Below are 13,700 nucleotides of genomic sequence, written 5' to 3'. Positions count from 1 at the left end.
TACACTATGTCGACATGTTGTTTTGATTAAGTTCCTTTAATCCGCTTATTTTATTAGTTGGATTGTACAAATTGGTTTTATTATATTACAATTCAAATTTCTTGGAAATACATTTTGTTTTGATATAAAACGTGTTACAATTTGTACGAAATTACATTTTGTATTTATTTTATTTCATCATTCACGAAAGATAACATACAAATTTTAATAATACGGTATAGAATTAAAAGTACATGAATATTTAAACTTTACAAAATAAATGTTTGTAGCCTGGAGAAAGTTAAGGATGTGGTGGTGTACGTTGATTCATGAGTTTACAGCTTTATTTAAGTTATCCTTTAATCCATGTGTTTACCGTTCGTTTGGATATTTTGTAGTTTAAAAAAATATGTTTAACAAAGGGTTGAAAGTTGCAGTATTAAGCTCTAAAAATATGATACTTCAAACTCCATCAGATAAAGATGATGTGTTAACCTAGAATACCCTATTCGGATTTGTATTATGGTTGACTTTCCTTATCTTTGGTTGGATTGTTTAAATTTAGATGACATCCATTTGCCAAAAGCTAAGTGTGATATGAATGGAGGAACCTCTTCTAGATTTGTGTCAGTTTGATTGTTCGTGAGTCTAACCAGATGAGTATCAGTGGGACTCATTATGAGGTATGAAAATGAACAAAGTTATGGACAGATAAAACAATTCAAAACCAAGGTGTAAATATTTGTTTTTGAGTGGGTAAATGTTAAAGAGGCTGTGCTGATACCTGAAAAAACATCTGTTAGCTTTAGTGAGTTTATAGAGTGAAGAACTTCAAGTAGCTCGACTATGTAAATGCCAAAAATTTATGGAAGGATCTAGGTAAAATTTTTCAATGACATGACAGAGCAACTAACTCAATTGTTGTTTATAGAACCGTCAGTACCTATATATTATTGGATCAAACGGGATTTCTTAACAGTGTTAAGAAAAGGTTTTGCAGAGTTCAAAATGCATTATTTTATAATGGACAACACGACTTTTGTTAATCTATCTTAGATAGTAAATAATGTCTTATTTCTTGAAAAATGAATAACCATTTTCAATTTCGTTGCAAAACGAAAATACAGCCGCACCATATTCTAGTCCAATCAGAGAGTGCAGCAAGCACCTCTACCGGTTTCTAAACTTATTAGTATCTCATTGGGAGGCACATATGCTGCTTTCTCTGATCCAACCAAAACAAACCCCGGCGTGCAGTCCCGGATTTCAACGAACAAAATGGCATAGATGCCCTAGCGGCAACTGCTAACAAAAGACTTAATTTTCAATTTAATAGAACATAAAAACACCAAAAAATGTTGTTCCACATCCTACCAGACCGAAAACAATGAGAACCTTCTCTGGTAACACCTCTGAGGCTTCTATAATTTGCAAGCCATTACGAAGGGAACCACTCTAGTTGGAACTTTACCGCGCTGAGCAGATGGGCGTGAATTATAAATTGTAAAATTCCCTCATCTTCTTTAGTCTCAGCATCCGTTATGGCTTGCAAATTGTAGAAGCCTCGGAGGTGTTACCAGAGAAGGTTCCCATTGTGTTCGGTCTTATAGGATGTGGAACAACATTTTTTGGTGTTGTTTTATGTTCTATTAGATTGAAAAAACTTAATCTTTTGCTAGCTTCGTTCGTTGCAATCCGTGACTGTACGCCGGAGTTTGTCCTAGTTGGGTCAGAGAGAGCAGCATATGTGCCTCCTGATGAGAGACTAATAAGTTTCGAAACCGGTAGGGGTGCTTGCTGCACTCTCTGATTGAACTGGAATAATGATGCGGCTGTAGTTTCGTGTTGTAACGAAATTGAAAATGGTTATTCATTTTTTATTTAGATGTTTACTCTGATTGGAGTACGAAGGGAACCATTATCGTTGGAGCTTTACCGCGCTGAGCAGATGGGACGTGAATTATAAATTGTAAAATTCCCTCATCTTCCTTAGTCTCAGTATCCGTTATTGCTTAAAAATTGTAGAAGCCTCGGAGGTGTTACCAGAGAAGGTTCCCGGTCTGGTAGGATGTGGAACAACATTTTTTGGTGTTGTTTTATATGCTATTAGATTGAAAATTTAGTCTTTTTTTAAAAAGTCATTATTTCATGAAACGTCAGCAAAAGAAGAGGATATAGAATGGGAAACAAAGAAGTAAAATACTCTGCTACGCAGACGACGTAATATTGATGGTCCAAGATGAAGATAGTCAAAGCAGCAAAACAATTCAATATGACAATTTTATCTCAAGAAACTAAAACAATAGTAATAATCAGTAAACAACTAATCAGATGGAAAATAGAAATTGATGGTATCGGTATTGTACAAGTAATGGAAGTAAAATATATTGGCTTTACATTGTCAAGTTTTGGAGACCTGGACAAAGAAGTGAGAAATCAACTGAAATCAAAATGCCATTAAACTGGAGGATGCCCTAATAATACTATATGGCGAAACCGACTTTTAACACTGAGATGAAGTCAAGAATTTATAAAACAGTGTAAGGACAATAATCACATATGCAGAGAAACAAGACCCGATAGAGCCACAACACAAAGACTACTGGAAACGGCAGAGATGAGAGTACTGGGAAGAATTACAGGAAATACGCTGAGAGATCGAAAGGGGAGTGCAGGCATTAGAAGACAATGTAACGTACAGTGATATACGACAGTGACTTAACACATAATAACCAGAATGGGGGAGACACGTGTGGTCCAATTAGCAAGAGATAAATCACCAATCGGTGGAAGAAATATTCCATAGAGGTGTAAATCCAACAGTGAACAAGCAGAATTGCTTATAAAGAGGAAGAAGAAGAAGAAAATTTATTCGTATATAATATCACAAGAGAAAAAATTTTGCCGGCAATATTTTCGACTGGTATGAAAGTTTGTTGCCTGGCAATTTTCGCGAATTAAATTTTGACTTAAATCACGAGACGTCAGTCGAGTGATTTTGTCAAAATTTCATAAGCGAAAATTACCAAAAGGCAACGAACTTGAATAAAACCAGGAGAAAATTTTGCCGGAAATAATTTTCTCTCGAATGATATTCGACAAGACTATTTCACGAGACAATTAATGCACCATATCAACGAAATATAATCTTTATTTCTTTATTTATTTATTATCTGTCATAATTTTGTCGCTGAGATTTCACGTCGCTAAGGAGTTTTGTCAGTAGAAAACGATGCGTTGCTATGCCGTTTTATCAGTTAAAAACAGTCTAATGAAATAGTCATGCTTATAGCTCCAATGGAAATTCTTAACATGCATGCTCCATTTAATTAACACCCTTACTCGGGGCCGTTGTATTTATCATCCATTTTCATGATTCTTTCTTGGAAAAGTTGGTTCTAGGTGGTTTCCTATTGCCTTTCTAGAGTTTGTATTAGGACCAGTAATATAGTAATAGCCATTCGGGATCGGAAAAAACAAGAGATAACCAAGAAAGGCTGAGAGGAAAGACATTTCAACTCAATGTCTTAGCTTCTTTTTTCCTGTAATTAGTATATTCCCTTCTTTATCTCTTATATTTCCTAACTTAGGTATTTTTTGTCTTAGTTGTTTCAATGTACCATAATAATATAACAGTTTCTGATTATTTACATAATTTTTATACATCTTATGCTCAAAATCTTTCCAGGATTTTTTTCGCCTTTTTTGATTCTTATTTAACTTTATGTTTCTAGCCGTTTTATACAGTGTGTCGATTTTAAAACTTACAATGGCTATATCTCACGAACAAAAGCTGATATCGAAAAATGCTTGAAACCGTTTCTAGGATAGTAAGGGGGAACTAAAATGACATGAAACAGAACTCACCCCCATCAACCCCCTAGACCCCAACCATCACAACCAAAAAAGTTTAAATTGCAAACCCCTACTTGTGATACATCATTGAAAAGGCTACAAAAAATGCTATTCAATGGTATAAATAATAATTATACAGGGTGAAGCAATAATTGTGAAACTTTGGCTTAAATGAAAAATTTAATAAGGTTTTGTTGAATTACAAATTTATTAAAAATGTCAATTAAGTAAATATTTAATGTGAATTCCGTTGTTTGGTAAACAAAAATACAGCCTATTTTCAAATTCTGCACGAAATTTAGCAAATGTTCTAGTAATAGGGCGACGGCGACATGCTCTTGAGTAATTCTTTCTCGCAATTCCCCAAGTGAAGCAAGTTGAGTTTTATAAACAACTGATTTAGGGTAACCCCATAGAAAAAAGTAATATACTATCATACTATAAAAACTACTCTCCAATGGTATAAATAATAATTATACAGGGTGTTAATATCAGCTGGCTTACTATGACTTTTGTATTTTTAATGCTATCTCCCGGACTATTATTTTAGATGGTAAGTGTCCGCTCGTACTTTTTTTTTGTTAATTAAAACTTAATTTGCCATTTTTGCCTTAAATCAGTTGTTTATAAAACTTAACTTGCGTCACTTGGGAAATTGCGAGAAATAATTACTCAAGCATGTCGCCCTATTACTAGAAAAACATTTATCAAATTTCGTGCAGAATTTGAAAATAGACTATATTATTGTTTACAAAACAACGGAACCCACTTTGAACATTTACTTAATTGACATTTTTATCAAATTTGTTATTCAACAAAACCTCATTAAATTTTTCATTTAAGCCAAAGTTTCACAATTATTGCTTCACCCTGTATAATTATTATTTATACCATTGGATAGCATTTTTTATATCTTTTTCAATGATGTATCACAAGTAGGGGTTTGCCATTTAAACTTTTTTGGTTGTGGTGGGTGGGGCCCTGGGGGTTGATGTGGGTGAGTTCTCTTTCATGTCATTTTAGTTCCCCCTTACTATCCTAGAAACGGTTTCAAGAATTTTTCGTTTTCACCTTTTGTTCGTGAGATATAGCCATTGTAAGTTTTAAAATTGACACACTGTATATAGTTTTTGTCGTCATTTGTTTTGGTTTTTAGATACTTTTCCAAACATATATTTCCTGTGAATACATCCCTAGCAGAACTTAAAACCGTATAATTTAAAAACACTGACTTGAAACCTCCTCGTGTAAAGAACATAAATTTATGTATCAAAACAAATCTTAATTCTGATATAATATACCACAATCTCTTACTAAAATAAAAGCTATATATTAAGCATAGCAATTAGTAAAGTAACCAGTAATTGCAGGATCCGTCTCAGAGACGCAATCTACTCCGAAGAGGACTTAACCTTTGGCCTGTTGTTCGGCCCTCCGGAATTAACACCTTGCTCAAAAGCCATTTCCCGAATAGCTTCATGGCGAATATACAAAGCCATTAAACTTACCTGAATCCTCAACTATTAAGATTAATTTGACGCAGATGTAAATATTGGAAGAACAAACATTGTTTCACTTTACTTCGTGTGTTTGTGCTTATCTGTTATTCGCTTCTAAAACAAGTTCAAACATTGTTAATTGCTTCGAAAGCTGCTTTTACGTGATCGAGTTTAACGACTTGAGTTTTGCGCTGAGTTTGATTTTTCGATCGTTCTCGATGTTTAACTGCATAATTAGGACTCAGCTTTGGCATCAATTCAGACTTCGTTTAAACGGATGTTGTTTTCGTTTTGTTGGATAAACTGATTTTAATACCTACAATTGGGTTGGACAGCATGCTCCGGTCAGCAATTCAATTGACTTGGAAGTTTTAATTATATGTACAGAGTGTAACAAAAAGGTAGTTGATTGATTATACAGTATGTCGTGGAGCTAAATATAGCTTGATTTTAATTAATTTATCTTGGTATAAATATATGAGCAGAAAAGTTACGCTTAACCCTACTGTCCCGTTCGAGTCAACTACACAAATGTACTGTTCGGGTCAATATGACCCAACTATGGTTTACGCTCCTTAATCGAAATAAAATAAGCTAATGGTGATAAATAAAACTTTACTAACAATAAATTATGGTTAACTAAACAAAAATTATGTTATTAATGTAACTTAAACCTTCTTAACAAAAACAAAAGACATTTTTTCTTTCAAAAAAGCCTAGTAACAAATATCTACAAAAATTTAATTCAGTTTACAACTGGGACATTAATAAAAAGAATGGATTTTACAAATATGTTTATGATGTAATCCAATATAACAATTTGTCTTGTCATCGTTTTTACGGCAAGTTTACAGCGTGTTCGTTTAGCAGGCGGAGTTAGATTTAATAGACGGTTCACTAGCATTTCCATCTTGTCTACTTGTTCATTCTCGTGTCCTTTTTGCCAGTTCGTAAGAGCCTTTAGTTATTGGTATATTTTTTCTGGAAATGATGACTAGATTCATTAGTTTTTTCCCAATTCCTCAAGAAAAATTCGCCGTTTTCCCAATTGATTGGTATTCCATTGGATATTTATTGATGCCCATAATACGAACGCGTTGTAGGCAGAAATGTCCAGTAGATTATAAAAAACAATCATTGGCCAGCGATTTATCTCTTCTCACATATATACGTGCCAACAAGCTAATCTAGACTAGAGTATCCATTGCTCCCTTATTGGAATTGTAATCTAAAATAATTTGGGGCTTTTTCATTTGATGAAAATGATGCATGATGCCTCGATTCATGATGCAAAGTACTCATAAGAACAACATTTTTATTATTTTTGGGAATATTGTCAAATCTTGCATGAAGCAAAAAAGACGAGCTATGAACTTCTCTATTCGCGATTTTTGCTGAAAGCTCCGGTTTATTTTACTTATAATCCCAGGCGTTGTATCTACTTTGTTTTAGAAGAAATTTTCCCAAATTTTACGATGAAAAAAAGTTATTATACACGTAATATTGTGGCATTTCAAATCACTACTCAAGTCACACATCACACGCATTTCTGTATAGATCTTCAATTTTAGAGCATAAGAAGTTTTACTGTTCATAATTACATAAACCCTAAAGTTTTGTGCCATATTTCGCTGGCTTGCTGGAATATACCATTTGAAGGGAGAGCGGTTGCCTCTAAAGGCAACTATTTGCTTATCGACGGTAACATTTTTATCAGGGTTAAAAGTTCTGTTTACATTTTCTACCCATGTTTCATAAATTTCACGTATTGCCGCAAGTTTATCAAAACGTCTTCTATCCTGTCTAGTAGTTTTGTTATCAAAACGTATTACTGGCAAACTTTCTGTAAATAGATCAAGCGACATTGTTGATCTAAATATAGTACGACCCGTTTCTTCATTCCATAAACTTTTAGTTGATTCACCATGGGAATTATAAACTCGAGCTAAAAATAAAAAACCAATGTATGCTTGGAAACCAACTTTATTTATGTCTTTCCAGTTGGTTCCAAATACATGCTGTCTGTCCATGTTGGTCATATTTATAATTTGGTTTGCAACATCGTCCAGCTACACTACAGTTGATTTTACAAGTTTTAGCTTGCAGTAACCTGTTTTTATTTACAGACGTATGCGGCTGACAAACACACAGGTACTGCTAATATAGAATACTGCCAACTAAACACACATACACAAGTAATTTTTAACGGTTTAAATACTCGCGTCACATTGACCCGAACGTACCATAGGTAACAATTTCATTTTTATGAAAAAAATCAGGAAGTTGATTGTTTATCTCATATGCAATTGAAAGACCTCATATTAGGTAATAAAGTCACGAAACACCAAATCGTTACGCCGCGTAATAATTTGTAAAATAAGAAATAAATTATTTTTTGGGTCAAATAGACCCGAACAGGACAGCAGGGTTAAAAAACCACTTAACGCTTGGTACTTCCGAAGGTACTTTGAAATACCATCTTTTTGAAGTTATACTTCTTTAGGAGCGATTGCGAGTGAATTTTTATTATTCTGAGCGCATGCGCACACAGACAGTATGGCGTTGGTTGCTAAATCTTCAAGCTTGTATAAATATATCAGTACAAAAAAAAAGGTTTGAAAAGAATATATTATTATTAATGTTTTTATTAAATATATTTATTATAATTTTTGTGTCTTTGGATTTGTCTTCCTCGGGAGTAAGATGAGTATTATTAAAACATTTATATTTATTATACTTCACTTCGTCTGTTTGATACCGTGCATTGTCATTATGTCCGAGACTATGTAAATAAAGAGCTCGAAGCGTTATTGGTATAGCATTCGGCTAGAAATCGAGAGGTCTTTTATTCAAATCCGGAAAATTCCTATTCTTTTTTTTTTATTTTTGGAAAGTGGTAAGCATTAAAATTAGTTTAATATTTAAATAAAATAAAAATAAACTGTTTAAAGTGTATTTATTTCGTTGAAATCATATAATAGAAGTATAACTTCTTACGTGCGTACAAAGTACACACACATTCTTTTTTTTTTCATCTTATAATATTAAATTACGACTGATTTATGTGAAGAAATATACATATTTTTATATGATATTAATTGATGACGACCTGTTGTTCATTTGTGGTAAAACTGTTGTTCAGCTGAATTATTGGACATCGATTTAGCTAATATTTGTAGTTCCGAGAAATAGTACCGTAATTTCTCCATTCCCTGGGGATGGCTGATGAAAAAATAACTAATCTGAATGTATTGGTTCTGTGATTTCTTGTTTTCCGTCAGTGGTATGTTCTGCTGTGGCGGTATTTTGCTTATTTTTTCTCTTTTCTTTTTTCAATATTTGTAAGCTCTTCTTGTTCTTGTGATGCCTATCGACCAAGTTAAACCATTTTCTAAGGTTATGAAGGCAGTATAATATATATGGTTGTTCTTCCTGCACCTCTTTTTGCTTTTTTAGATTTTATTAATTTTCGTTGAGTATTCCCACTGTTCATTTAAAACTATTTCCTTGTATATATCAGTTAGCAGTTAGAGGTAGGTTCATAATGTGTTAATGTCCGAGTGGTTTATTATTTGACAAATAATGACATTATTTCTAAGTCTATTAAGTACGATAATATAACGTCCAAGGGTGAAATTTAATCTGCTCTCAAAAAAATTAACTTTTTTAATAATAAAAGTGTGTCAGTATATAAAAAAATTAGTGTATTTGACGAAGAAAATCGTGGCTTTAAACTGATGAACTAACGTGCTAAATATAAACTAATTTAACTATCTTATTTGTGTTTATAAGTGACGAACAAAAAAAAAACAAGAACAACAGTGTAAAGTGCTAAACAACAGGACAGAAAGGGGCTATTGGCCCACGAAAAAGCCTTCCAGACACCGGATGACGACTAAGCTAAGTACCTTAGATGATTTTATAGACAATAATATTTTTGAAAGCTTGCCTGAATTGACAGATGACGAATTAGCTAATGATTTAGAAAATTCAAAATTAAATAAGACAAATAAAGTAAATTCAAATCATACCAATAAACTAAAAACAAAATTAGGTCCATCAGACAATTTAAAAATAATAAATAATTCACAAACAAATAAAAAGAAAATAGATATTGCAAACATTGAATTCCTAAATGAAGCTAATTCTACATATTCTGTAGGTAGCATAGTAACAGTAGTTACTGATTTCATGTCTAGTAATAGTAATATATCCACATGTATTTCCCATAATAATTCTAGCGAGGGTGAAATAAGTGAAAGGGAAGATGAAATCAGTGAAAATAGTACAAATATAAGCAACGTACAAAAAGAGAAAAGAAAAAGACTCAATTCCTTAGGAAGCGGCTCAGACAAAGGAGAAATTAAACGTGCCAAAGAAATGGACACATACCACAAAGAACTAGTTCGATCATCGGACACATTAACTGAACAGATGAAAAAAATGGAGGCGGAAAATAAGCGCCTAATGAATCAAATCCATCAAATGCAAGAAGAAAACAAGTTCCAAATGGTCAAACTAGAAGAGAAAATAACCGGCAAAGATCAAGAAATACAGAAACTAACTCAAAAGCTACTTGAGATGATAGACAAACATGCAGAAAAGGAAAAGCTGATTTCAAAATCGAACGAAAAACCAACGCAAGCTGAAAAACAAACGCAGAAGAAAACGACGGTAGAAGAACGAACAAATATGCATGAAAAGGGAAGACGTAAAACTTCTGCTAATAGTCCAAATAAAGAAAACTTGATTGAAATGGAAAACAACAATGCTGAATGGACAACCCAGCAGCACCAGAAGAAAAAACAAAACAAAAAAACCGAAATAACAGAAAAAAACGTCACAGAAGAAGAACCGAAAAATATTAGCGCTGCTGAAAAGCAGACATTAATAATACAAAAGAGAAATGAAGAAGCATGCGTAGCCAGAGGAATGCTAAGAAAGAAATATGAACAAGAGAAAGATCAACACACTGAAATAGAAATGGAGACTGAAAACGAAAATGAAAAAGAAAAATCGAAAAACAGTATTCCCAAATTACCAGCGCAAAAACAAAATACCGTAACAACAACAGAAAAAGAACAGCCAACGAAGGCTGCACCCAGACCACCGGCGATTATCCTCAAATCGATAGGAAAAAGCCAAGAGATATTACAAAAAGCCGCAGAAAGGGGAATCGGATCCGCTAATAAATTCGCTAAATCTGGAAGGTCAATCGTGATCCAGACAAATAATAGAGAAGGGTACCTAGCAATGATCAAGATACTTGAAGAACAAAATACAAAGAACCCTGAAAGCCCTATTGAATACATCGCTTATCCAATAGATTCAGAACGCACCACAAGATTAGTAATCAGAGGATTACATGAAACAACAGAAACAAGCAATATACAAAAAGAACTTAACAAAAACGGAATCATGGCGATTAAAGTAACAAATATGATCTCCAAGAAGGAAGACAAGAAAAAATGGCCACTTTTCTTAGTTACAATAAACGAAGAAGATAAAGAAAAAATGAAAAGCTTGACAACTCTCTGTTACATGAAAATATATATCGAAGAAGAAATAAGAAAAAATACAGAAGTTATGCAGTGCTATAACTGCCAAGGATTCTACCATGGATCCAAAGCCTGTCACTGTGGAACTAAATGCGTTAAGTGTGGCGGATCACACATTAGCAGCGAATGCACAAAGGACAGGAACACCGAACCAAAGTGCGCAAACTGTGGCGAAGCCCACACAGCTAATTACAGAGGATGCTCCAAAGCACCAAAAAGAAAAACATACACCGCACAGGCACAAACAAGAAACAGAACAGAAGAACACAAACCTACAGACAGAAGTACCAACAAAAGCTACGCACAAATAACAAAGACGACAGATGAATCTAAACAAAACAACGAAACGGCAAATCTCATGGCAATTGTAAATGAACAGATGAAAAACTTCATGTTCATGTTCGAGAGGATGACCAATGTAGTGAGTGCTATGGGCAATATTGGTGTAAACAGAACTAACTAATCAGTTGGGCGATCTGCGTATAGGGTCATGGAATCCAAATGGGCTAAAACAGAAAATTAACACCTTGGACGAGTTTTCCAACAGACTCGAACTAGACATCATAGCCTTACAAGAAACTAAGATAACGGAAAAAACAAAAACAAAATTTCCAGGTTATGATGTCTATAGAAATGACTACACAGCCACATCAGGAGGCACGGCGATCTTGGTGAAAAAAGGAATCAAACACCAAGTAATTCCTACACCAGACGGACTCATCACTATGGAAGCCACCATAGTGAGGATCAAGACAGGAAAAGATATGCTGAAAATTGTTTCAGCATATGTTAGACCAAATGATCCACTCTTCAAGTAAGACTTTAATGTCATATTAGACACAGTAGAGCCCTCTATCATTATAGGAGATCTGAACGCAAGATCTCCGAACTGGTTTGATAGAACCACAAACCGCAACGGGAGAATATTGTGTGGCTATCTCGAAGAACGACCAAACACGATGGTGGCGGGACCCATAGAACCCACATGCTTCCATGGTGGAAACAGACTTCCCACATTCCTAGGCATAGCAATTCTACAAAATGTGGGTCAACAATACGAAATATATTCAATGAATGAGGGTGACTCAGATCACAACCCAATTGTACTGACCCTGGGAGCAGTAGAAACAAACAACTTGCAAACCTATAAGAAAAAACGAACAAATTGGCCAAACTACAAAAGAATAGTAAGTGAAACTATTGGTGCAATACCAACAATAAATACAAAAGAAGAACTAGAGGAATGCGTTAAACATCTAGAAAAAACGATACAAAACGCTATCGAGGCCAGCACCACAGAAGAAAAAACTCCAACAACAAAAGGAAGATTCAGGGAAATCAGCAATGAGCTGAAAGAACTGATAAACGAGAAAAACAGGAAAAGAAGAAGAGCCAACAGAACAAGAAACCCAGAGGATAAAAGAATTGCTAATGAACTGAATAGGGAAGTCAAAAAACAATTAGACGATCATCGAAATGAAAACTGGGACAACTATATCCAGCAACTAAACCCAAATAAATCCGCGTTCTGGAAGCTATCTAAAATACTAAGAAAATATAAAAAACCAATCCCTCCTTTACACGGTGAAAATGGAATTGTGTACACAGAAGAAGACAAAGCGGAAGTAATGAAAAACACGCTAGAAAGAGAATGTAGGGAAAACTATCATCCCGATGAAGATCTAGACTTCACAGAAGAAGTCGAACGAAGATGTAGAATTCTAAAAAGAAGAAAGGGCATTATAGGTATTACACACACCTCCCCTGAAGAGGTCAGACAGCTGATCAAGCGTACTAATGCTAAAAAAGCTCCAGGACCGGACAAGATTACAAACAGAGCTCTGAAAAATCTGCCAGGAAAAGCAATAGTGTACATAACAAATTTAATAAACAACATCTTAAGACTAAGACATTTTCCTGACAGATGGAAAGAGGCTCACGTAATCATGATTGAAAAACCAGGAAAAAATGGTACATTTCCACAGGATTATCGACCGATAAGCTTATTATCAGCATTAAGCAAAATCGCAGAGCGGGTCAAATTAGTTAGGCTAAAAGAAGAATCTGAAGCAATCGGAACAATACCTGAAGCACAGTTCGGATTCAGATCCGAGCACTCGTGTGAACTTCAAGTGCTGAGGTTAACAGAATATATCACGAAAGGGTTCAACGAAAAGAAATATACAGCGGCCGCCTTTCTAGACGTCAGTAAAGCATTTGACAGGGTATGGCACGACGGCCTGCTGTATAAAATGAACCAATATGGTTATAGTGAGGCGATGACGTGTCTTCTCTCGTCATACCTAGCCAACAGGAGGTTCAGAGTTCGGATAGGGCCAACCCTGTCCGAAGTTGGGACCATGGAGGCTGGTGTGCCACAGGGGGCAGTGTTGTCGCCATATCTATATACCATATATACGGCAGACACCCCAACTGAACCCAGATCGTTGCTAAGTCTATACGCAGATGATACAGCGATAGCTTTTAGCAGTACCCACCCAGATTTTGCAACAAGACATCTACAAAGAGCTCTTGACGAACTACAAGAATGGTGTGTGCAGTGGAAAATAGCTGTCAATCCTGACAAAACACAGGCCGTTATGTACCAAAAAAGAAGAGGCAGACCAAATGAGGTACTATCCCTATTTGATACCCAAATTGAATGGTCAAATCAAGCCAAATACCTAGGCGTAATGTTGGACAAAAGGCTGACCTTTACAGAACACGTAAAACAAACGGTCAACAAAGCTAAAGCCCTTAGGAGTCAACTGTCATCGCTAATAGGTCGAAAGAGTAAACTGAGATTTAA

At 34.8% G+C, this 13,700-nt stretch overlaps 1 protein-coding gene across 1 annotated transcript in view; it reads left to right on the top strand.

Moving 5' to 3' along the window:
- LOC126890637 (uncharacterized protein MW0361-like) overlaps positions 1-13,700 on the top strand; it is a 56,699-nt gene that overhangs the window by 6,861 nt on the left and 36,138 nt on the right. The window contains exon 2 of the mRNA XM_050659728.1: positions 9,496-10,247. Coding sequence (XP_050515685.1) covers positions 9,496-10,247 — 752 coding nt within the window. The remainder of the gene's footprint in view (positions 1-9,495; positions 10,248-13,700) is intronic.

Source organism: Diabrotica virgifera, chromosome 1 (assembly GCF_917563875.1).
Source record: "Diabrotica virgifera virgifera chromosome 1, PGI_DIABVI_V3a".
In the NCBI taxonomy this organism is placed as follows: domain Eukaryota; kingdom Metazoa; phylum Arthropoda; class Insecta; order Coleoptera; family Chrysomelidae; genus Diabrotica; species Diabrotica virgifera.
Note: the sequence above shows the minus strand (reverse complement) of the source record. Positions and strands in the feature narration are given on the sequence as shown.